This window comes from Mytilus californianus, unplaced genomic scaffold (assembly GCF_021869535.1).
Source record: "Mytilus californianus isolate M0D057914Y unplaced genomic scaffold, xbMytCali1.0.p SCAF_17, whole genome shotgun sequence".
Lineage (NCBI taxonomy): Eukaryota > Metazoa > Mollusca > Bivalvia > Mytilida > Mytilidae > Mytilus > Mytilus californianus.
Genome location: NW_026262659.1, coordinates 10,677,518 through 10,705,154, shown reverse-complemented (window position 1 = coordinate 10,705,154; position 27,637 = coordinate 10,677,518). Strand labels below are relative to the sequence as shown.

Sequence of the window (27,637 nt, the reverse complement as noted above, 5' to 3'; positions counted from 1 at the left end):
TGTTGGAGGACCTATAATTGCTCACTATCACATCATTTGAACTCTGGTGGATATTTTTCTCATTGGCAATTCAACCAAATTTCCTTACTTTTATATGATCTTTTAATTATATATCAAGAGTAATTGATCTCAAGAGTAATTGTGAATATTGTATTGTTTCCTTTTTACAGTTTTGAATGTATCTGTTTTCTTAAAACTTTCTTAGAACAAACATAATCTTCAATCTCCTTCAAAGTTCAAAATTTTATTTCCAAGGATTTTTATTCACATTCTAATTTCTTTACTTTCAAAGTCCATGAATGTCAAAATAAATGTCTTCTTTGTAAATTTAAATGTTGTATTTTTTGTAAAATTCCCATATTTGTGAGGTAGTCTTCTATGTCCTGTATTCATGGTATTGGTTATTCTTCACCATGTTCACTGTGAATGGTAACTGAAATAAAATATTCATAAATAATATAAATTTAACTTCCATGAAGTAATGTTATAATAATTAATAGTCTAATACACTTAAGAGGTCCCAAACTGCCTACAAAGTATATGCCTATGACATATTGTGAGTTTTAGCATGTTAAATTAAATTGCTTTGCCGAGTGCAGCTGGATAGGACCGCAGAGGTCCAACCCTGAACAGTTGGGGCAAAAATGGACACAATATTCGCACTTGATACAGGTCTGAATTTGGATTGTTATTAAATATTTGACAAATAATAGGTTTCTGACACAGAATAAATGTAGTCAAAGAACTAGAATTGGTTATATGATTTGAATTTATATTCATTTTTTTGCTTTTGTGCAGTACACTATGCTGTTGCGAATTGACACCCCTCCCCCAAATAATATTTGATGAAATTTTTTTTTTTAATTTCGGACGATGATGTGATTTTTGGCGGTTGTATAAAAACTGCTGTCATGTCCATGTTTATTGTACTTTTTGCTGTAAGGTTGCTGTCAAACTAATGTAAGCCTTTCCTTTTACTTTACTTTTATGAAATCTTAAAACAAAGTTGTGTGTGTACTCATATATCAATGTGCAGAAACAGTATCAATAGATTAATCAAACAATGAAGGAATTTTGATCAAACTACCATAGCCGTAACTTGGAAGAGCCTCTATTAAATACAAGCTGTAGGTTGAACCAGTACATGTATTTACAAAATTGTCAAAGCATGTTAAGCGTACAACTCATAGGTAACCAGTACCTCAACAAGACTTAGAGTGCACATGCTGACCATTTATTTTATGTTGAAATTCTTTAAGATAAAGGTAAAATTACTAAAAGTATCACAAAATCTTAACACTTTACAGATCTTTGACCATGAGGTGAAGGTCGGATAAATCCTATCAGACAGACATCTACACCAAACGATTTTTTTATACACCAAATATAGTTGACCTAATATTTAAGCTTGTAGTACTTGAAAATCAGCAAAAATACAAAAACTTAACATTGATAAATGAAATGAGGTCATACCCAAGATCAGATGAAACCTGCCAGACTGACTTGCCAGACTGATATACATGTACAGTTGACCTACTGCTTATAGGATTTGAGAAATGGACCTTGTCACTGATCAAAAAAGTGAAGAAGAAGTCAGGTGAACCCTTCTAACAGACATGTAGATGTTGCAAGGAACCCATATACCAAATATAGTTATAATATCCTATAACTCATACATGTCATAAGTGAGAAATTCACATGACAAAAGAACTATATATTTTTTTCAAGCAGTTATTGAACCATGAAAATGAGGTCGAGGACAATGGACATATGACAGACAGAATCTTTGTAACATAAGCCTCTGCAAACAAGATATGAAGTCCAGTGGTTGAAGTCATAAAACTTTGCTCAGTGCTCGGAGCACAAAAATTATGCTCGAAACATGAAATCAAACATTTTGATTGGTTGATTTTGGAGTATGAGTACAAAAATCTGACTCAAAAGTTTTATGACTTCAAGGCCAGGTCTTCTACCTTCTGAAATATAAAGCTTTATACAAATCGTTGACAATGCCGCCAAGAATAGAAATACTTATGGCTATGTTTTGACAAAAAAACATTCTGATCAAAAAACAAAATTGAAAGTGTGAAATAGCATTATATTATATAAATAATAATGTTCTTTGGTCTTTTAAATGACACATTGAGGATCATACCTCATCTTTTTATATTTATATGCTGGTTAAACCTGGTTCATTGAAAAAGCTCCAAGGTTTATCCATGTACATAATCTGATTGCTATATGTTTGCAAATTCATTCTGATAATGCAAAATCATTAATTGGTTGATTTTTTTTGCTTATTTTAATGTCCAGTGGCAAATATTTTATGTATTCTAAATGATAACAACTTATCAATACATAATATAGGCCAGTCTGACTAGGTACACAGCTACTTTAGTACAAGTAATCTTGATGTACAGTTCTCAAGATGCATATCGAATGTACATCTGTAAAGCTGTATATTAACTGTACAGCTATAAAGTTTCATTTAATTTGGACCATTTTTCGGTTTTTCACATTTTTGCCATTTCCATGGTAACGGCAGCCATCTTGAAAATTCCAAACCCAAAGTGCACATCTGCACATGGGGATTGTCATTATGGAGCAGTTTTATCAATGTATGTCAAGTCATCTCCGAGAACTAAGCTGGACAAAAAGTGTGGAAGAATAATTCGTAGAATGACAATATGTCCCCCCTTTTATCAAAGGGGTGACATAATAATACGCAAAAGTCGATTGTTCAAAAGCGAATTAAAGGTATTTTCTTTCATAAATTGATCGGAAAAATTATGTGGATTGGTTGATTGATGGTTTGTGATCATGATTGATCAATCAATCGATGGATTGATCGATCGTTTGATTGATTGATTGATCGACTGATTGACAGTTTGTAAAAGGTGAGGGGACATTTTTTTTTCGAATTCTGCACTTGATTAATTACTTGTTTGATATCAAAACTTGATTGATTGATCTCTTATCATGATTTGATCACTTTAATCATGATTTGATTGATTGATCAATACTTTGTATAGCCTAAAATGACACATTTTGCATTGGTTTATTCCTTGTTTTGTGTTGTTCAGTGTCAAATATCTAACGCACAATTTTACACGTAAGATTGAGAAATATACTCTATTTCCTCTTCTTACATCAGAAAAAATGAATGGCGATTAAGGTTATTCTAACACTAGATTTGCTATTGCAAGCAATAGCGGAGGATGTCACCCCGTACTGGACATTGTCAAGGTAGTACATGTAGCAATCATTTTGAGTGTACCAAAGTCAAATGGCACATCTATTATACATGCCTTTGATTCTGATTCCCCCCCCCCCTTTTTCTCTTCTCGTAGAATAAGATTGATGTCTATATCACAGCTACTTTAGTACAAGTAATCTTGATGTACAGTTCTCAGATGCATATCGAATGTACATCTGTAAAGCTGTATATTAACTGTACAGCTATAAAGCTGTATATAAACTGTACATCTGTAAAGCTGTATATCAACTGCACAGCTGTAAAGCTGTATATAAACTGTACATCTGTAAAGCTGTATATCAACTGTACAGCTGTTAAGCTGTATATAAACTGTACATCTGTAAAACTGTTTGTAAACTGTAGAGTTGATATACAGCTTTACAGCTGTACAGTTTATATACAGCTTTACTGATGTACATTCGATATGCATCTTTAGAACTGTACATCAAGATTACTTGTACTATTGTAGCTGTGTAAGTTTGAAATGTAAATGCTATGATAGTTTGAACTTCTGACATCTCAAGTGTGTGTGTATGGAGCAGTAGAAGGGGCAAAGTAAGGATGCCTTGATGCATACATTACATGGGAAAGTGAGAAAAATAAGCAACAGTGTACATGTACAGTTATACTTGAAACAGTTTTAGGTAGATAACATCAAATTATTTAAATTAACTGCAATTCTACAGATGAACTTACTTTGATATCAGTTCTTTTTTGCAGGACATTCACACCTACATGACATACATGTTCACCAGTGATATCAATCATTGTCAATACTGTACTTTCCTTTCATTTGGTTACAAGCTAAAATTGTATATATAAATAATTTAATCAAGAAGTCCAGACAAAAACTACATGTAGTATGAATTGATGCTCACTAATTTATACCTTTACTATATACTTTTACTTTTGAGTGAATTGAAACAAAATGTATGCAAACAACAGAAAGAAGATCAACAGTTAAGCTTATAAAAAATTAATATAAATATATGTGCATATTTTAATAAAAGAAAAACCTTTCAATGTACCTTGGCAATGGATAAATTTTCTGTCAAAAAGCAAAATAAACTTCAATAAACGGTTTCCCAAGCAAAGCTGGAAACGAACCCTGAACAGTTGGGGTAAAAATGAACACAATATTCAAGTTTGATATAAGTCTGAATTTGGATTGTAATCAAATATTTGACACATTATAGGGGGGAAATTTCTGGATCCGCCACTGGGTATTGAACCTTTAGATTAAAGAGTACCATACACTTAAACTAAAGTTTTTTGTCCAGAAACCAAATGTCTTTAAAGGACAACAATGTGATAGCAGTATACTGTGTAGCAGTATACGACCCCATATTGTGGTTGTATAAAAAAATTGTTTGTTCTTTTAAACTTTTTCATATATAATTCATCTGCAAGAAATGTAGGCCTGTTTGGGATTGCTTGCAATGCAATTTTCCTTATAAATTCAACCTTATATAGTAATGCCGGATTTTGATTGGTTGGTAACCAGAGCATTTTTCTTACATTCTTATCCTTTTTACTCTATTTCTGTACTAAAAATCTTTAGTACCGGACATTTACTTTTAATATTTAGTACTACTTCTTTACTCAAAAATTATTGTAATATTTAGGTAAGGTACCAGTATTTTACAGTACTTGTTTTGTACTAAAAATTTTGGTACAGAAATAATACCCACAGTGATCATAATATTCCATGTTTGAAAATCATAACTTTAAGAGATGTGAAATAGACAAACTATCAAAATGCTGAAAATGTAACGGTGTAATAACATGAATAAAAAACTGTAGTACTTAAATTTCAAGTACAAATCAAGTACTGTAAAATACAGGAACTTAATATCATGATAATTTTAAAGTAACAAAATGGTACTAAATATTAAAAGTAGATTTCCAGTACTACATAATTTTGGTACAGAAATAGTAGCTATGCAAAAGTAGCTGTGTTACCAATGTCAAGTTCTTTGACTACATTTATTCAGAAAACTATAATGTGTCAAATATTTATTTACAATCCAAATTCAGACTTGTATCAAGGAATCAGAAACTTGTCAACATTTAAGTTAAGTACTAAGGAGTATTATTACTACAACTGCACAATATTAATGACTTTACCATAAGTTATTTCTTGGTTTCCTTAAACTGACCTCATCACGAATATCAACAAATTGTTTACGGTTTTGTAAAAAAAATAATTTGTCACTTCTAACATGGATAATTTTCGACTTGCCCACAACAAGAATCAAAACTTTGAACTCTATGACCTCAAACTTTAAAATAATCTTGGAAACTACATGTACAATAACATGATGTACCGAGTCTGACAAGAAAAAAATATTCAAATAAAGTCATCATTTTAATAACATACCTCTCATCACAAAATTATTCATTGACTACTGCTCCTCTGTGCTCATATGCACATAAATCAATATGACAATCTATGAATCCACTATATAATCTAGACATCAATGACCCAAATGAATTCTGTTCTGTTGCTTAGCTTCTCCTACTTCTCAAAGTACTTGTACTTTCATTGAAAATGCTAAAAGAAATAATGGTTAATGAAATGAAGTTATAATATCTGCCAAAATTGCCTTTAATATTTGATCCGGCAAAATTGGCTTAGTTTGATCTTTTAAAACTAGACCAACAAACTTTCCCTGAAAAAATAGAGGCTTCCAAGAGCCTCAGTCACTCACCAGTATCCACTGTGGTTTTGGAAATCATGTAAAATAACGTTTAAATCATAATAAATAGTATTAGATACCCCAATAATGATTGTGGCCAAGTTTGGTTAAATTTGGCCGAGCAGTTTTAGAGAAGATTTTAGTAAAAGATTACAAAAATTTACGAAAAATGGTTAATAAAATTGACTATAAAGGGCAATAACTCCTTAAAAGGTCAATTGACAATTTTGGTCCTGTCGACTTATTTGTAGATCTTACTTTGCTGAACATTATTTCTGTTTACAGTTTATCTCTATCTCTAATAATATTCAAGATAATTACCAAAAACTGCAAAATTTCCCTAAAATTACCAATTCAGGGGCAGCAACCCAACAACAGGTTGTCTGATTTGTCTAAAAATTTCATAGCAGATAGAACTTAACCTGGTGAACGTTTTAACCCCACGTCAGATTTGCTCTGAATGCTTTAGTCTCAGAGATACATGTGTAGGACTTGGAACTGCGATGGTACTCCGAACTGCGATGGTCACGCCGAAGTGCGATGGTCCATGCTGATGTACGTTGGTTAACACGCTGAAGTGCAATGGTCCATTGTGACACTAACTTGTTGTTAGATATGCTGAAGTGCGTTTGGTGGGTGCGCTGAAGTGCGATGGTCTAACTGTGACGTTGTGTATACTAGCTAAATGCAATGGTCTGAAGTTGAAATCCCATTTTTAAATGTGGCGGTGTAGTGGTTAATGTGCTAGCCTCGCATTTGGAAGACCAGGTTTTCTGGTCAGGTCAAAATAAAGACTTTAATTTTTAATTTGTTATTGTTTTGCTTAGTATACACAGTATGAGGCAGAAAATAGACTGGATGGCTCAGATTAAGTATAATGGATTCGAGTTGGGGGACATTGTTTTTATAATGAGCATTCAAGTGCGATAAAAAATAAAATGGGTATAGCACAGCGCTCTTTGTAGTACTAACTAAGCAGGATACATTTAATTTTATCAAATATACTAGTAACTTGTTCTTGTCATGTCAGTAGCTACGAAATTTCTCACAACACTCATGCATCTATTTATTTAATAAATCATAACAGTTTTTAAGAAATACAAGAGTGCACACGCTGAAATGTCTCGCCTTCTTTACTAATCATTGATATTATGTTGATAGTCCTAAATATAAAGTTTTATTACAACTGTCACATAAACTTAACATTAACCAAGTAAACTAAACATTGACCAATGAACCATGAAAATGAGGTCAAGGTCAGATGAACCATGCTAGGCAGGCATGTACAGCTAACAATTCTTCCATACAACAAATATAGTTGACCCATTGCTTATAGTTTAAGAAAAACAGACCAAAACACAAAAACTTAACACTGAGCAATGAACCTTGAAAATGAGGTCAAGGTCAAATAAAACCTGCGTGACTGCCAAATAGTTCATAAAATATTTCCATACACCAAATATAGTTGAACTATTGCATATAGTATAAGAAAAACAGACCAAAACAAAAATACTTAACTATAACCACTGAACCATGAAAATGAGGTCAAGGTCAGATGACACCTGCCAGTTGGACATGTACACCTTACAGTCCTTCCATATACCAAATATACTAGACCTATTGCTTATAGTATCTGAGATATGGACTTGACCACCAAAACTTAACCTTGTTCATTGATCCATGAAATGAGGTCGAGGTCAAGTGAAAACTGTCTGACGGGCATGAGGACCTTGCAAGGTACGCACATACCAAATATAGTTGAACTATGGCATATAGTATTAGAAAAAAAGACCAAAACTCAAAAACTTAACTTTGACCACTGAACCATGAAAATGAGGTCAAGGTCATATGACACTTGCCCGCTAGACATGTACACCTTACAATCATTCCATACACCAAATACAGTAGACCTATGGCATACAGTATAAGAAAAACAGACCAAAACACAAAAACTTAACTATAACCACTGAACCATGAAAATGAGGTCAAGGTCAGATGACACCTGCCAGTTGGACATGTACACCTTACAGTCCTTCCATACACCGAATATACTAGACCTATTGCTTATAGTATCTGAGATATGGACTTGACCACCAAAACTTAACCTTGTTCACTGTTCCATGAAATGAGGTCGAGGTCAAGTGAAAACTGTCTGACGGGCATGAGGACCTTGCAAGGTACGCACATACTTAATATAGTTATCCTATTACTTATGATAAGAGAGAATCTAACATTACAAAAAATCTTAACTTTTTTTTCAAGTAGTCACTGAACCATGAAAATGAGGTCAAGGACATTGGACATGTGACTGACAGAAACTTCGTAACATGAGGCATCCATATACAAAGTATGAAGCATCCAGACCTTCCACCTTCTAAAATATAAAGCTTTTAAGAAGTTAGCTAACGCCGCCGCCGGATCACTATCCCTATGTCGAGCTTTCTGCGACAAAAGTCACAGGCTCGACAAAAAACTACCGATTACATTTATGCTTGACATATAGTGAGACATGACACTTGTTCTGTCATTGCTTGAGAATTAGCTGATTTTTCGCTAAGCAGCAGAAACTGAGAATTACAACAAGTTGGCACCATTTGGGTTTCTTTTGGCCTAAACCATAGCAGAATATTAATACTTTAAACAAAATAAAATAACCAAGATTGCCCGTTTTCTTACAAAGCATGCCGGATTCATTTCGAGAATAAAACAAAATTATCGCTACTTGATATAACGAAAACATTGCTAATAATTAATTTATTATTTTAAAAGTTGGCCACACAAAATCATGTGATGTTAACTTGAGGAGAAGTCAAATTTTATATAAGACCAAGACATGCTCAAAACTGTTTGGGACTTAAATCGTTCGTTTCATTCTGTTTCCTTTCCTTAGTACGTACGAAACCTTCATCTACAAATCTTATTCTCCTGCCTGTGAATCCATTTGTTTCATAACATTGTATTTGAAAACGTCACAATATCAAACATCATGCAAAATCATCCCACTTTATCGAAAGGACCATCGCACTTCGGTGTGGACCATCGCACTTCAGCGTCCCCATCGCACCTCCGAGTCCTACACATGTATAAGCCAAAAACTGCATTTTACCCCTATGTTCTATTTTTAGCCATGTTGGCATGTTAGTTAGCAGGAGAGGTCATCTGACACATATTTCTAACTAAATATCCTAATGATGTTTGTGGCCAAGTTTGGTTCAATTTGACTCCCTAGTTTCAGAAGAGAAGATTTTTGTAAAAGTTAACAGCAATGGACAAGGACGACAGACGCCTTGTGATGAGAAAAGCTAATAAACAGTTGTGCCACGAGCGCATGATACACCCGTCGTCTTGTGTGTGAAGTTTTATGCAATAATCATAAATAGTTTCTGAGATACGGCGCGACATGTTAAAACCCCCCTTTTTTACAAAAAACTCAATAACTCTAAAATAAAATTTTGAATCATCACCAAAAAGTAAACAGATCTTAAGATTAATATAAATAAGTAGTGTGTAAAGTTTTAAGCAACAATAATACATGTTTTTTGAGATACGGCTCGACATGTGAAAAAAACACACCCCTGTTTTAGCTATAAAGTCTTGTAACTACGAAAGTTTAAATCTTATTTTCACCAAAAAGTATGCAGATAGTTTGACCATCATAAGAAACGACTATGTTAAGTTTCATTAAATTTGGATAAGTGGTTCTCAAGTTACAGTGCGACATGACAGCCGGAAGCCGGACATTTGTATACCATAATATGTCCCGTAAAAATTTTGACAGGCGTATAAAAATAACTATAAAAAATCAAAGTATTTAATCATTTTAATGTTCTAATGATCTAATCCATCATATAAAATCCATATGACCCTTGAATGAAGCGATGAACAAAAGCGGTTATATACATGTATAATTGGATCTCTGAATCTGTCATGATTTATAATGCCAATCTTTGGGCATCAACTTACCATCAAGTTATTTTAATAATCATGATACTTTTTGAAATTTGAAGTCATTCAAAAATGTTTAAATTATACCAAAAGTTGAACTAGTATTTGATATTCATTGATATAAGGTAATATCTGAGAAATGGACTAAACGAGACAAGGTTTGGTGGTAAATACATGTACATGTACCTTGAAAGTTGTTATTGGCTTTGAACTAGCTGTTAGCAACTGGGAGTACTCTCAGATCTATACTTAGTCTTTTTAGTTTTGGGGATGTATAAATCTGCTTTAAAAGCCCTTTTCACACCAATATCCCAGCTAAGGTGGTTGGTATAGTGCCACAAACTACTAGTCTAGCCCCACCACAACCTTTTGAATGCGTCTGTCTCATGTCAGAAGCCTGTTAGTGTTATTCAGTGGTTCAGTTTGTCGTTTGTTGCTGTTTATAATATTTTGTTTTTTTGGTTCTGTTTTTTATATATTACATTGTATAAATTAGTCTGTTAGTTTTCTGGTTTGAATTGATTTACAAATTTGTGATTCTCATATAGGGTCTTTAAAACCTGACTATGCGGTATTGGCTTTGCTCATTGACATGATTGTTGAAGGATGTACAGTGACCTATTGTTGTTAACTTCAATGTCATTTGATTTCTGGTGGAGAGTTGTCTTTTCTCATTGGTGTAAACAATATTTTATTTTGAAAATAATTACGTAATTTAAACATTATTATCATTACAATATGACAGATTTATTAGGATTGAAAAACAAGTGAATTTACACTTTTAAAAATTCCTCTATTTTTTCTCATTGGCAATCACCACATTTTCTTATATTTAGATTTACATTACATACATGTAAAGCAGACCTTTCATCTTCTCGAGGAGTCCACTTCCTATGTATAACCAGGGGGCCCAAACAGCATCATCATGCATGATTTTGAGTCAGCTAAAAAAAGAATCAAATAGATTATGATACAATAAATAAATACATAAAGTACATAATAATTTAATAATAAATAATGAATCTACAATCATATTTTAAGAAGTGAAACATCATTTTAAATCAATAAATATCATATATTAAATTTCGATTTCTTTGTATCAGTGTCTTCTAATTTCTGGGTAGATAAGTAAATACTGGCGAGTTGGCAGACCTTTATTTTTTTTATATTCTATATTCATTTGGATTTTACCCAAGTTAGGCGAGTTGCCATTGTTGATAGGAGTATTTTACGGATTTAACCCTTTTCATAAGTGGGGCAATTTTTTTTAAAAGCGGGGCGAGTTGGTAAGGAAGCCACCACTTGATTTTTATGGGGTGGGGGCTAGGATAAGAATGTTATCCTGCATTTTTTTTAATTGAAATCTCTGTCCTGCCAGTTAATTTTTCACTATATTTGTTCCTGGTAATTCTTTACATAAATCCTAGCTTTTTTTAACTTATAAGTTGACAGAACTCCAGTTCCGCATATTTTTCAAATACATGTAACACACCCCTACCAGTACCCCCCAATAAAACTCACATGGTAGCTCCCTTAACAAGAGTGGGATATTTTTAAAAAGGGAGGCGTGTTGTTAAAAAAGTAGGGCGTTTTGCCAGTGGGTCAAGTTGACTTGCGTCCGTTCTTGACAATCTTTGACTGATTTTCGGGTTTGCATGCGATGACATTTATAAAGTCAAATTTTTTTCGTGAAAAGTATAGCACTAGCATCTTCTTAAATATGTACATGATAATATTTACCTTTCGTTGCGCTTTCCAAGTACAAAATATTGGGTACGTAATCCGTTAAGAGAAACACAACTTTCTTTCGTTCCCCGGTTTCTTCCAGTTAATCGACAAGCAACCCATTTCAATTTATCTGTATATACTAATAACTTTTTGACCCATCGGTTTTGAAAAACCAGAGTTCTTTGTATTATCTATCTGACTATAATATATCTTTCCATTCTTTAAACTCAAGGATTTGTACAGTGACACTATACAAATCCTTGTTAAACTGTAAAACATAAATTCAGCAGCAGACGAGCGTCCATGGATTTTGCGTCATAGTATAAAAAACGGCAACGGAGAAAATATTTCCGGGTTTTCGTATTCGACGTGTCAAGCTTACGTACATTTAATTACGATCATTTACGTATATGAGAGTTAGTCCGGAACCCGGTCTGGAATCAAGAATGGGAAATTAAGTAGAGATAATAATTACAAAAAAGTTCAGAAGTGGTACACTGAGTATTATATGCCTTTGTTATAATCAAGGATTTGTATACTCTACAAATCCTTAATATAAGACTATGAAGAATCAGAGACATACATGTACATTCGTACATGTCTATGGAAGAAGTGAGAATAAAGAAAAAACTAAATAAAGAATATTTAATTATTTATTTATTATTTAATCTATAACTTATTCACTTATTTTACATTTTGTTCTATTCAGAATTAAATACAAGACTGTTTGCTGAGGGGGTGGTGCCGCGGAATTATGGAAAATTGACAAACGAGGATTACTCTTATCAGAGACATATAATACTTATATGTCTCTGCTCTTATCAAGGATTTGTATATTATTACTATACAAATCCTAGCTCTAATCAGAGAAGAACTAAAGGTTAAACAGTAACTCAATAATAAATAAAATATAAACATAGGAATGCTCTTGGTTACAGAATTGGCTTAAGGAGTCTATCAGTCTTGGCGGAGACTTAAGGGGGGGGGGTCACTTATGTATTCATTTAAGTGCATTCGAAATTTTACTAATCGGACAGACCTTCAGTTAAGAATCCGTGTCAAGTTCTTTTGTAATCATGATTATTAGGAAACATCTTATAAGTTTTCCTACTGCCTCCTTGATTTACTCTATACAAGGTTCTACACAAGTATTATAATAGCCAGTGCTACGTTATCACCCTGATCGATCCTTGAAATGGCTAAATTTTGAACTTGATCTATTGGTCCAAGGTTAAACAATATATTTTGTTTTATAATTCTCAACTTATGAACTTTGCTTGCAAATACTTTAATCACTATCTCCTATATTCAACGAAAAGCTCACCAGATCTTAGGGACGAGTCGACATCAAAAGTTCAATGTAGGATAATTCACTGACCCCCCCCCCCCCCCCCCCCCCCCCCTTTTCACTTAATTTGGGAAAAATTGATTTGATATATATGTAAAATTGATGTTGGATAAACAAAACTTGCAGCAATTTTTACCCACCCACCCCACCACCAAACTATTTGATTTAAGTTTTTTTTTTATCCTACATCGATCTTATGATGTCGTCAGTCCCTTATGTTATCATGTTTGTCAAAATGTCGAATCAAATCAAAATTTTACTTACTAAATTTGCAATTATACTAAGACGTAGGTTGCCACATGTTGAGCAGCCCGGGAAGTTCCGAACTGTTCACTACTATCACTACTTGAGTTCATTCATGTATCATTTGGATGTTCATGTTGCACACAGAGGCGGATTTAGTGCACCCTGCCCCTCCCCTTTTTGTGGGAAAAATTTGATTGATTGTATAGGGATTATCACTTAAGCATGCAGAGGTGGATTTAGAGGGGCCAGGGGGGATTTGGTTGATTATATAGGAAATCACTGAAGCATGACCAGAGCGGGACCCTCACGGTTAGGCAGTCAGTGGGCCCCACTTATGAAAATATCTGGATCCGCCAATGGCATGACTAGTGAGGCCTGCTTTTTAACAGTCAGTGCCCCCACCCCCTTTATGAAAATTTCTGGATCAGTCAGTTTATGTGTAATGGTAAGTTATTGTTGTTTTATCTTTTATTCTCTGGCTTTTCTCGTTTAATTAGATTTTTGGTTATAAATTAATTTAATTGGTATCCTCTTTCAATTTCATCATTAACAATAGACCTACACCAAAAGGCCCTGTACTGTAATTTTCTATCTTGCCCAAAAATACTTTAAATAGTACTGTTTTCACAAATGCTTGCTTGAAACACAACTTAATAAAATAGAAGCACTGCAGGTAATTTGATTTTATTCCACACCAAAGGAGAATAAATGTATGATAAAGTTATAATGTTACCGGCATTATTCTACATATATTCTGAGACTATTATAACACTATGTTATAGTCTGAGGTTATAGTAGTCTCAGATGCATTGTATAAGGGCTTTAATATAAGGGCGGGTATAGGGGACGAAGTAACACCATGTGACTATTGCATTGGTTGTCGTGATTTAAACACGATAAGAGTGTTTCCTTCCCCCTAAATCTCATGATCCTCATTCAGTCATTGAACAGGATAGAAACTACTTCAGACATCAAACAATCTGAAACTTTTCAAGTACTTTCTATATGCTCATGTGCAATTTCTTGTTAGCATAGTTTTGTACTTGGACAGATAATCAGAATGATCAACAATCAAGTATTGACAACAGTCAGGTCTATTTCCATTGGTCTCATTTGACATGTTTGAAGAAACCAGGTATGCGCCATAATGCGGTAATTTTAATTCAGCCATGTACAATATATATATACATCCAGTCATTTTTACTCAAGCGTTACAAATAAGGTTAAATGTTAGATTTTTATATTCTTTTAACTGCATTCATGGCAATTAATTAGCCATCCATCATTAGTTGTTTGTGGGAAAGACACCAAGCACTCTTTGTATAATTCAACTTAATATTGCGAGGACAGGCTTTTAAAAATAAAATCTTTTAAAAAATATAAAGATTTTTTTTCAATTACATTTATTTCTTAATTAGGCCAAATGAAATAATATGTGTGTTTCCTATTACATCTTTGAAAAAAATAGGATAGGTAGGGGATTTTTCTTATTTTACAATTTTTTTTTACATTGAGTCTATAGGCTGATGGGAGAGAAATTCTGACTTTAACAGTGCTTATTGATAAATCAAAAAAACTTTAGGGTAGGCTATTTCTAAGCTTAAAATATAGGGTAGTTGCGGAAATAAGAAACACACATATTTTTTTTTATTTGACCTTACATACAGGAAAAAGATATTTTTTTTAATTAACATTGTTTTAATTTTATATAATTTCACTCACAAGTTGACTCCTTTTCTAGATTTTTTTTGGAAGATATGTTTTAAAATGGTTGATGGAAAAGTACAACCATATCTTAAATTAAATAAATGGATGTTCATGATGAACATCAAGAAGCAATGAAAAAATTCAGTGTTTAGAAACTCACTATCTTTTTTATTATACATGTATGAAAGAATGAGAAAACTGTTGAATCATCGTGACTGTTGTTAAGAAGCTTTCCATTTAATTTTGTTAATTACTACCTGGGAACAGTCATGACAGTATATCAATATATATGTTCCTGTTACTATACACTTTTCATTAAATTTCTATAATTAACCCTTTCCTCTATAATGATGCCGCTGTGTTGTAGTGCATCAATTGAAACGTTTTCATGTACAGTTAACATTGCATTAAAGTACAAGTATTTTCTGCATTTCATTGAAAAATCCTATGCAAATGAAGTATATAAAAAAAAAATGCTCTGGAGAAAAGGATTATAAATCAGTCATTGACATTGTCAGTTAATTATTTTAATATTTCATACTTTTAATTAAATCATGTGGTCTTTTCGGAAAAAGATCACTTCATATGTACTCATATTATGCAAATATTAAAAGTTATAGGCTTGAAGCAGAGATTCACTATACACATGTATGTCTGGCATGCAGAATGTTGAAAGCAAGTTAAGAATTTTACTTTATGCATGTATTAGCCGTTGTGCATATATCATGCATGGTACTTTTACATCTTTGAATAAGATATAGCCGTAATACGGATGTTGCAGAAACGTCCGTAATACGTATGTTTAAGAAACGTCCGTGAAACGGAAAATCCGTTTTACATCAGTTTTTACACGTACGTTTTACGGATGTATTTTTACAGACGTTTTACGGACGTAACCGTATCATCCGTAATACATCCGTATTACGGATGTTTTATGGACGTTTATTACCACATCCGTGAAACGTCCGTAGCTATTTTACCTGTGTAGGTATTGCAAAATTACATTACATAAAAAAAGTGAAAAGTACAATGTGTGTATAACTGACCAGTTAGTGTAATTAATAGATCTCTTAATATTGGTAAATTGTGTATCAAGACTGCAGTAAAGTTTCTATATCCCTTTAGAGATCTGCATATTGATGATGGTAGATAGTTTAATACAATATATTGATGTACAACATTAAGTTTAATTCACTGACCTGTTCATCTTCACACAGAACTCGTATACAGAAATCTTCTCCCTGCCAATCATCTTCTAATTCTTCTAATGTTACAGCCTACAACAAAAGGTTAAAAATATTATATCCATTGGGAGGTTGACTATCTGTATATACATTTGTAAAAGAATGTTCAATTGTTGTTCTATTATATATGGAGAGAAACAAGTGCTTGACCAGTCAGCCTAATTTCACTGAGATTAACATTTTACATTTTGATTTTCCTTGTGACCAGTCACCCTAATTTCACTTGGATTAACCTTTTACATATTGATTTTCCTTGTGACCAATGAATGATAATTTTCTATCTCTATGTCACTTGACAATTTATCAACATTTTATAAGGTGTAAAATTTCTTATTGTTTAACAATTTTATATTGCATAACTCATTTTTAGCCTATTTTTTCTGTAACTTTGATGTAGCATAATACATTAACAACATTCATATAACAATTGTTGAAGTAACCAAAATTAAAAGCAGAAATTATTTCATCCATAGCCCCTTTCGAAATTTTTTTTTCAACTGAACATTTTTGTTTCATAAAAATAAAATTTAGTGCCAAAAAATTACAATAAAGCACATTCATCTTTATATTAGGAAAATACAAACCTGAAAAATATAGGTATCACAAAAACTGAAGTGATCAATTATCAATGAAAATAAGGCCATGGTTAAGAGAAGACCTTTCTAATAATTACACCTGCACATGACAGTTTACTTACTTGTACATTTTTGTAACTGTTACAAATGTATCCAGGTGCAGCTTTATCTCGCTGTGTTGAAGACCCATTGATGGCCGTAGGCTGTTTTCTGCTGTTTGGTCGGGTTGTTGTCTCTTTGACACATTCCCCATTTCCATTCTCAATTTTATGATATTAAATTACTTGTAAGTATTACTTAATACTCTAGCCCTAAATTCTGATCCTCCATTCTCTTATATCAACTGTGACCAGATCTACACTTAGATACAATTTACGTGTATTATATTCCTAGAACTCCAGGAATATAAATATAAACCTACCTTCATCTTATCTCTGCTTTGTGACATTTTACTTGTCCTAGCCCTAAGAGAATGTGCAGTTGAAGGCCTCTCTCCTTCCATCTGAGATTGCAGGTCTTTTTCCCTGTCAGATATGGTCGTCCTCTTTACGGGAGCTGAAATATACAGAACGTTCAAAATCAGGTTTACAGTGGCTTGGCACTTTAACATTGGCAACTTATTGTGCGTGAAATTTTTTGTCATGCATCAATTCCCACCAATAAAGAATTATGTAAATCATTGGTGTCCCATAATTCAAAATAAACACAAAATAAAAATTATTTTAGATGACCAACAAAAATGTCTCCTCTTCATCTGGTTCAATTTTCTTCAGATGAAGTCAGAAGACAAAGTCATTCACTGATCTATAACATGTCACATGGATGTTGCATTAACCTCTACATCATTAACAAATAAAATTTGCACTCGTTTTGTTTGAAAATGATCAGAAAACTTTTTTGGGATACTTCTTCCAATAATACCAATTAATAAAATCATATGTTCAATTCCTAAAAATATTACTATATTGTCATTTTCAATTCTGCATAATAGGTTTAATAAATATTTTGGCCTGTTCTTTTTTAAAAGCATTATATATATATAGTTGTCCGAGATGAACAAGCAATAGCCAAAAAAAAACCAAGCATAATTAAAACAAGCATATGTGTCCATAATGTACAATCTTTTGATCATACTATCACATTTCCATGTTCAGCAAACCATGAAATCTGGGTCAAAATAATAATTTAGCATATATTTTATAAAGTTACACCATTAAAATAAACATTGGATGATGGATGTGTACTGATCGATATCAAAGTCTTAGATACATGACTTTTTTATTCATTGTTATTGGCTTTGAACTAGCTGCCAGTATCTGAGAGTGCTCTCAGATCTGTACTTAGTGTTTTATTTGTTGTGGGGGATGCATAAATTCCCTGCTACATCTATTCTGTGTTTTTATTCTTTGTTTTTTCAACTGATTTTTATAGTTTGTTCTTATGTTGTACTGTTACACCACTGTCCAAGGAAAGTGGGAGGGTTTGGCGCCAGCAAAGATGTTTAACTCTGCCATATGCTTTTGGCCTTTCCCAAGTCAGGAGCCTGTATTTCAGTGGTTGTTATTAGTTCATGTCTGTTATATTTGTTTTTTTCGTAAATTGTTTTGTTATAAATTAGGTCCTTATTTTTCTAAATTGAATTGTTTCACATTTTTCTTGTCAGGGCCTTTATTAGCTGACTACAGGTTAGGTTTTTTCTCAATTTTGAAGGCCGTACGGTTGCCTACAACTGCTTAAATCCACTTCAATTGAACTTTAATAGATAGCTGTCTCATTGGCAATCATACCACATCTCCTTATTTTTATTAATGCATGTGTACTTAATTTCAAGTTGACGAGACCACCAAAACAAAACAAACTGAAACTTTAAACCAGATACAGAATAGATGTAAAAACCAAACGACTAATGGATGAAAGCTAGGAGACATAATACCCCCTTCTAGAGAGGGCATAAATAGAATACTGGCAAAAGGTAATTGAAGGCTAATTTCGTCAAAATTGGCTGAGTGGTTGCTTTATTCCATTTCATATTTTGATTACAAAATTGAACCATTAAATACAATGATATAGAAGAGTGAAACAGAGAGGTTAGCACAGGCCTCAGGCTGAGAGGGTAACACAGGCATCAGGCTGTTAGATGTCTCGTTTGAATTGTATTACATTTGCCATTTGGGGCCTTTTATAGCTTGCTATGCAGTATGGGTTTTGCTCACTGTTGAAGGCCTTACAGTGACCTATATTTGCTAACTTCTACTTCATTTGGTCTCTGGTGGAGAATTTTCTTATTGGCAATCATACAACATCTTTTTATTTTTATATAGTAAATACAAATCTGGAAATGATAGACATGATTTTTCTTCAGCATTTCACTAATGCTTAAAAAACACAAACATACATTACATGTATTACAATATTTACCTTTTTTTACAAAGTCAAACACCATAAGTTTTGGGAGCTCATTTTCTAAGTCATCAGCTCTGGTTATTTTGGAAATATGTCTCATGAACTTTCTCTGTATCAGTTCTATCTCTTCCTATAAAAGGTATTTTGTGATAATTGAATACAAGCAAACAAATTCAAACTATTTTGAAGCATTAGATATCTATTGAAAAGCCTTTCTTTGTATCTTACTTTTTCACAGTTTTATATCAGTTTAGATGATTTTAAGCTTAACAAAATATTTGATACAAACTTTAGCAATATACATTTAAATTGCTCAATTGTAAAATACCAGTCATACTGACAATAATACAATATTACACAACCATTATGAGAGGAGTTGTCACAGATTCTGGTTTCAGTGAATGGACACATACATATGAACATGCATGAAAAGTTCAAAAGTAACACTGTTAATTCATTAACTTTTGCAATATTTTTATTTTTGCACAATTGCAACAGAATAGGTTTAGCAAAAATAACTTGTATTTTAAAATTTTGATAGCATTGTTTGTATGCAGCAATTATTGAAATCACAATAATAAGTGATATTGCATAAATTTCTCAACTTACCATAGTCTCTATCAACTTCACTGAGGCTAATATAACTTTAGGAGAAATTGTCTTATCTTAATTTTAAAATTTTTGATATATTGGCCCAAGACACTCCAGAATAAATAGATTGAGTTTAAAGAACATTTACTTGGAAAGAGAATTTTGTGTCTCCTTGTTGCTTCAGGCTCTTTTCTAATTCTTCTTTCATTGTCTTTTCCTGTTTTTGTTGTACTTTCGCAAGTTTCTCTCTCATTTTCTTCTGTTTCTCTGTTTCTGGGCGCTTGAGAAAATTCTTAACATGTTCCAAGACTCTGTCATAAGAACCAGGAGTTTCTCTCTGCATCTTAACAACTGTTGCTCCATCTCCTAGCTTCTGTATCATTAAAGCAATCTAAAAACACAAAATCCATGTCTCAATATACTTGTTAATGATGAACATGGTATGAATATTTTATTGAATCAAATTAGTGATTGCTATAAAATTTGTGAAAAATGTAACTTTTATGTGTATTTCTTCAGCATAATATCTCCCAAGAATTTGACATTGTAATCTAAACCCTGATTACATGCTGTTGTGATCATAATTTACTTAGAAAATATACATTGAAAAGCTAAGTGTCTTTTAAATGTAGCTAACTAGCTTTATTGTGATACTTGAATGATAGTCAGTATTCAGATTCATTGTTTTACTATTTTTAGTTGTAAATTCCTATTTTTTGTGGGGCCTTGGTGGCCGAGTGGTCTTAGTAGTCAAACTGTTGTATTACTAGCCTGTCAACACTTAGTTGTGAGTTTGCATCCTGCATGTGCGTTCAACTCTACTGAAGGTCATGGTTCTCTCTGGGCACTCAGGCTTCCTCCACAAATAAAAACTGACCGCCACGAAAACAGCACTATTCGAAACAGCACAATAGTGCTGTAAGTGGTGTTAATCACCAATCAATCAACTTATTTTTGTGTCTTTTTAAATGTACCTGACTGGCTTTATTGTGGAACTTGAATGATAGTGAGTATTCAGATTAATTTTTTAAGTTTTTTTAGTTGTGAATTCTTATTTTTGTGATTTGTGAAATCATCACTGATTTTTAGGCTTTTGAAATCCTAGTTTTAGACTTTTACAGATCTATGTTATTTACATAGTTATTGATATTCTGAGTATTAAAAGAATTCTACACAAATTGGTGGTATGTGAATACATTTTTGAATAAAAGATTTAACATTGTGTACTTTCAAAATAATTCACAAACCTCTGATGTTTTCCAATCTTTTCCAGTGCCTACCACACATACAACCATAGGTAAATGTAGATTATAACCTCCAAACCTGGCTTCCATCATACAGGCTTCTGATTGCAGATACTAGAAGCAAATAAAATGTTATACTAACCATACCCTAACTAAAGTCATTTGGATAAAAGAAGTACAAAAAGTTCAATTTTGAACAAATCTTCTCATACAGGCCCTCTAAACCACTGAACACATCTTATCATATTGGCCTATGATCTGATGCTGAACATATAAAATCATACAGATCTATGCTCTGATGCTGAACATATAAAATCATACAGATCTATGCTCTGATGCTGAACATATAAAATCATACAGATCTATGCTCTGATGCTGAACATATAAAATCATACAGATCTATGCTCTGATGCTGAACATTTAAAATCATACAGATCTATGCTCTGATGCTGAACATATAAAATCATACAGATCTATGCTCTGATGCTGAACATATAAAATCATACAGATCTATGCTCTGATGCTGAACATATAAAATCCTACAGATCTATGCTCTGATGCTGAACATATAAAATCATACAGATCTATGCTCTGATGCTGAACATATAAAATCATATAGATCTATGCTCTGATGCTGAACATATAAAATCATACAGATCTATGCTCTGATGCTGAACATATAAAATCCTACAGATCTATGCTCTGATGCTGAACATATCTAATCATACAGGCCTTTGATCAAATATTCAGAATCCCTGTTGATGGTACAAAATAATAAAGACTTTTTTTCACGATATGGATTTTTAGTTGGTTTTTTTTAGAGGTCTTTGAATGACAAATCTCAATAAGGATAGTTAATAATGTATTGTAACTTATTGACTCTAATACAGTTTGTTCAAACCATATATATAACACATGCCTTGAAGACACTACAACTTAAACAACCCTGAATGTCATTGCGTGCAATGGTATACGATGAGATATTAATTTGACTGAAAACCAGATTGCACATACTGAAAACCAGATTGCACATACTGAAATGTCTTGCATGGTTGTACTTCATGATTGAATATATGTCAAAAGTCTGTAATATGATGATTCTACTACATGTATCACATAAACTTAACATTATCAATGATCCATGTAAATGAGATTAAGGTAAAATGAATCTTGCTAGACAACATGTACACCATGTAATAATTCAATTCACCAAATATAGTTGACCTATTGCTTACAGTATCTGAGAAACAGACATAGCCATAAAAATTAAACATTGACCAATGAACCATGAAAATGAGGTCAAGGTCAGATGAAACCTGCCAAAAAAGACATGTACACCTTACAATCATTCTATACACCACATATAGGGGCTCTATTGCTTGTAGTATCTGAGAAAAGACCAAACTGGAAAAACTCAACTGTGTCCAGTGAACAATGAAAAAGAAGTCAAAGTCAGATGAAACCTCACAGATGGACATGTAAGTCTCACAATCATTCCATAACCAAATACAGCTGATATATATTGCTTATAGTACAGTGAAACTTCTCAAAACCGTCTGTCCGTCGGACCACGGAAAACGGCCCGTTTGGGGGGGTGACCGGTTTGTTGAAAATTGAAATCACCAAGAGTTACTTTCTTTTTATGTGTGTTTGAGTATATGTGATGTATTTCACCTTAATCAAAATATATGTTTTCCTCTGTAAATTTTAGTTTTGTTTAGTATATTTACCATAACATACAGCTACAACTTTTCTTTCATCTTATTTTATTGTTTTATTTTGCAGGAATAATAAATAAAAATACCATACATTTAATGATATTTCATTATTTTTTTTATAAAATTACGACTTATAAATAGTATGTGTAATAATTTTAATCTGTCAAAACATAATTAGATTGGGTATTGAAACAAAATTAACAGGTGAACAGTAATCAATCAGCATGCAGGTGTTCTGATTGACCAGATTATCTTTTGTTTACATAACAATTATATGTACGGATCAGTGATTTCAGATGACAAGACTGGTTTAATGAGGTTAGATTTTATTGATTTTGATTAACTAAATACAAAAATAATAGCCGGTATCCGGTTTAAAGAGGTGGCCAGTTTTATAAGGTAACATAACCAATTAATTGGATGCAAATCTGCCGGAACTTCTTGATTTGGCCAGTATGGGAGGGGGGTAACCGGTATTCAGAGGGACCGGTTAAGAGAAGTTTCACTGTATGTGAAAAACAGACAAACCACAAAAACTTAACATTGAATTATGAACCATGAAAATGAGGTCAAGGTTAGATGAAATCTGCCCGCCTGACATGAACACCTTACAATCATTCCATACATCAAAATATAGTTGACCTATTGCTTATTGCATCTAAGATATGGACTTGACCACAAAAACTTAACCTTGATGACTGATCTATGAAATGAAATCGAGGTCAGGTGAACCCTGTCTGGTGGACAAGTTAACCTTTCAAGGATCCTATATATACCCAATATAGTTATACTATTACTTATAATAAGAAAGTGTTTCAGATAAAAAAAAAATCTTCTTTTTTTCAAGTAGTCGCTGAACCATGAAAATGAGGTCTAGGACAATGGACATATGACAAACAAAAACTTTGTAACATAAGGCATCTGTGCTGCCGCTGGTTAGTAAACCTTTAATATGTCTCACATACTGTGACTTTCGTTTCAGGCGAGACAATAAAACAATTAATTAAAATCATTTCATATCCTTTAAAAACATGTTGAAATTTTCCATTCTAATTTTTACCCCTTGAGCATTTATTATTAAAAAGTAAAAATAATAATTGCAATCTACTTAAATCGAAAGTTGTAGTGTATTTATTCTCACCTCATCAGAGACACAGATAACTAAAACTTTAGAATTCTGTAATCCAATAGTGATATCTTGGTAAATACCAAACTACAATACAAAAAAACTTGTCAAAATAGCACAATTAAAAATCATTAAATAAGTACAAAATAAATCAATTGCACAAAATCTTTTACTTTTTGTATCACTTTTGTGTTTCAAATTTATATTGATTATCCAAAGGCTCTATAACTATTAACAACCACAAGTATATTCTAAAAAAATTTAAACAGTATTATTATGTAGTAATTCTTGAAGTGGTAGAAATTTTTGAAGTGTACAAAAATTTGTTTTATAACTACTCAAATTGAACTTGGAAATCTGGCAACTGGATAACATATTATCTTGGTCATTGTTTTTAAATAAATTAGGCCTTTAGCTTTCTCTCTTGAATTATTTTCATTTCAGGGCCTTTTAAAGCTGACAATGCAGTATGGGTTTTGGTCATTGTTGAAGGCTGTACAGTGACCTATATCTATAGTTGTTAACTTCTATGACTTTTGGTCTCTGGTGGAGAGTTGTCTCATTGGCAATTATACCAAATCTTCTTATTTTTATATTCACATACCAAAAATCAGCTCAATATGTGAAAGTGTTTAGATAAAAGGTCAGTATAACAGCCAAAATCAGTTAAATGGAACCAATACCACATAAACGAGTCCAGCACATATCATTGATACTTTAGATCAAATTAAAACTAGATGGTCTAACAACGGCGTGTATTCTTATAAAATAAAAAAATAACAATAAAGTCCTCAAATTATGTGATATTCTGATGACAGACTAAAAAGTTATGATATTTTGAAGTTTGAAAGCAAAGTCAAAACGCTGTGTCCAAAAGCGTTTTCAAAAAAGGACATTGCATTTTACGAAACAAAATATGATCGATAACCGTACAATTTGCGCGCTGTTTACCTTTCTACAGTTACAGAATCAGATAAAAATAGCAAGGTAAGTGTATAAGTTAAAATTCCATACACAATTTTTTTTAATCGAATGTCCAGTCATTTCATGTGAATTACGTTACGGACATGTAGAATTCATGTATACCATCTAATATTGCCGAGATTATTTGTCTAAAAAGAAAGAAATAATAGCCATATACCCTTTTTAAAACAGGTGTATCATTTAATTTGTAATATAGATATGTGTCTATATATAAACAAACTTATTTGAACATTTTTTTTTATTTATTTAAGAATGTGAACTACGTTACGCCAATATTTTATAATAAGGTATTCACAACACATAAAACGAACCCAGTATTTTAACAATACCATAAGCCTAATAAAAAATATGTATAGTTGACATTGTTCAAGGCAATTATTCATGGTAAAAATCTTGTTCCATCATAAAATGTGAAATACGTGATGTGAAATTCGTTACCATGGCAAAACTAAATCTTTCTTTAAACCTTTAGTTTGGTGCAAAAATCTTTCCTTTATTCATTTTTCACAACCGGAAACTATAGCAGACGAATTTTGTGCTTTGGTGAAATGCAAAAACACACAATTAAACAAAAGTGTATGAACTTTCTGTGGTAGGTAAATATTAAAATTGACATAAACAAGTCATAATTTTGACATAAAAGATTAAAACCCTATTATAGTGGATAAAAAAATATGTCGAACTTACATGCATTAAAAATCAAAGCACTGAAAGTTCTGTAAGGTGAGGGTTCATATTCATTTAGCAAGAAAACGTAATTCACACTTCTTGTAACGTAATTCACATAAAATAAGTAAGGATATTCAGCGATTTTATTTATGAGATAATGTTATTGTTATAAATCGGGAGTATCGAAATAAAAGAAACAACGGTTTTGCTATCCCCATGCATTGAAAACACATTTGTTTACACACAATGATTACGAAAAGAGTGTGCATATGCAAGTCCTATACAATGGCGGATACTTTCAATTTATTACACCTTGTTCCTTAATGATATAGCTGGAATATTGCTCACTTCAAGTTAAATATCATATGCATACATACATACATACATACACACACACACATATATATATATACAATACAGTACATACGTGATATGAAAATATGTGCATGTTTTTTTTTATACATTTAGGATAAGTTTTTAATGAGTAATTATTGGTAAGATATAGACAGAAAAGAACTACATGTACAATATATATATTTTTCCTTTAAGATTTGCTTGAAATGGGGAAAAGCAGAGCCGAAATCCAAAAAGCCTATAGAGATCGCAAAAAGGAAAAGGATGGAAATGCGTATCTTCAGAAAGAGAGAGAAAGAGTTAAACGTTATTACGTTGATACATCAGCCCTATCAAAGAAAAAACTAGAACAGAGAAGGACGAAAATACGACAGTGCATGGCAAAAAAGAGAGCTAAAGATAGAGTCCCACAAAATGACAAAGACGAAGTACCGGAGTGCTCAACAAGATCTAACACACAACAACAACAACAACAACAACCTCCTCCGTTGCTAGTTAAGCTGAATTTTCAATTGAAATCAAAAAACAAAATTCAGACGAGAAAGAGAACAAGTCGAGCAGTTGCCAAAGCTAATTATAAAATAAATAAAATGACACAGAAAATTCAAGAGTTGAAAAGATGCAACTGGACGATTACAAAAAGATTACAAAGAAGAATGGCAAGAGAAAATAAAGATAATAAGAAAAATCTTGAACAACCAATTTCAAGCCCTATGCGTAAAGCAAATAAAGATTTAAGAGAAGCTAATCTTTCTCCGACTAAATATCCGGAGCTTCAAAAGAAACTTACGTATCACAACTGCCTTATATCAGAAATTAAAGAATCAGTAAGCCACGAGAAAAACAAATTCCCTGTTCTACAAGTTATAACAGGAAAGGCCATACGAGATCATAAATGCATAAGAAGGCTAAGTTATGACATAAAGGTAAACCGAAAACAGCTGATGAAAATAAAATCAAAAAGAGAGAAGGAAAAAAAGAAAACCCGCATGAAGGCTGCAAGAGAAGATCTTCGTTCAAAAGTAATAGCCTTTCTCGAAAGGGACGATAACAGTACGTGTCTCCCGGGTAAACGAGACAATAAAAAAGACGGAAAAGAGAAAAAGCAAAAAAGAGTGTTAAATGACTATTTAGACAATCTACATCAGAAATTTTTGTCCGAGAATGTACTGACAAAATTAAGTGTTTCTGTATTCAGACGTTTTCGGCCAGCAAATTATGTATTAGCATCTTACGGAAACAGGAGAACGTGCCTTTGTCAGCGCCATCAAAATATGGCATTAAAAGTCAGAACATTGAAAGCACTAAATATTACTACTACATCAAATCCAGATCAACTAATAAGACAGATGACAGATGATGAAGTTTTAGCGAAAATAACTAAGTTGGAAGATGAGAAAATAAAATACTCTGAATGGAAAAGGGTTGATGTAGAGGAGAAGGGAATGATGAAAAAAAGAATGAATGTTGTGCAATGTGAAGCAAATAGACATGAATTCGGCACACTGATCAGAACATCGTTAAATGAGTTTCGAGCTCATGTATACAGGGTACAAACTCAATATGAACAGATACGAACCCTAAAGGAAAACTTACCAAAATATAACGTCATATGTCAAATGGACTTCGCGGAAAATTATTCGTGCGTTCATGCAGATGAAGTACAATCCGCTTATTTCGACTAAGCTTCCGTTACATTACACCCCGTTGTTTTATACTATAAAGTTGACGGCGATATTAATCTTCATCATAAATCGTTTGTGTTCGTTTCCGACGAACCAGGTCACAATTCATCAACGG

General features: G+C 32.6%; 1 protein-coding gene and 1 long non-coding RNA gene across 4 annotated transcripts in view; both read right to left on the bottom strand.

Annotated features, from left to right (window-relative positions):
* The window catches only part of LOC127726365 (uncharacterized), a 111,393-nt gene that overhangs the window by 13,827 nt on the left and 69,929 nt on the right, over positions 1-27,637 (bottom strand). For both annotated transcript variants that reach the window (XM_052233725.1, XM_052233724.1), the window contains exons 27-32: positions 23,846-23,917; positions 20,990-21,100; positions 19,891-20,133; positions 19,167-19,281; positions 17,170-17,303; positions 16,129-16,206 (exon numbers count right to left, since the gene is read on the bottom strand). In XM_052233725.1, the coding sequence (XP_052089685.1) occupies positions 16,129-16,206; positions 17,170-17,303; positions 19,167-19,281; positions 19,891-20,133; positions 20,990-21,100; positions 23,846-23,917 (753 nt within the window). The remainder of the gene's footprint in view (positions 1-16,128; positions 16,207-17,169; positions 17,304-19,166; positions 19,282-19,890; positions 20,134-20,989; positions 21,101-23,845; positions 23,918-27,637) is intronic.
* On the bottom strand, positions 229-12,000 carry LOC127726411 (uncharacterized). Of its 2 annotated transcripts, none has more exons than XR_007993521.1 (5): positions 11,641-12,000; positions 10,752-10,844; positions 5,637-5,810; positions 3,953-4,060; positions 229-433 (listed from the first exon to the last, which is right to left on the bottom strand). It is a non-coding gene; the product is annotated as an uncharacterized LOC127726411 (long non-coding RNA). The 2 variants fall into 2 exon arrangements; XR_007993522.1 differs by having other exon boundaries at positions 10,765-10,844.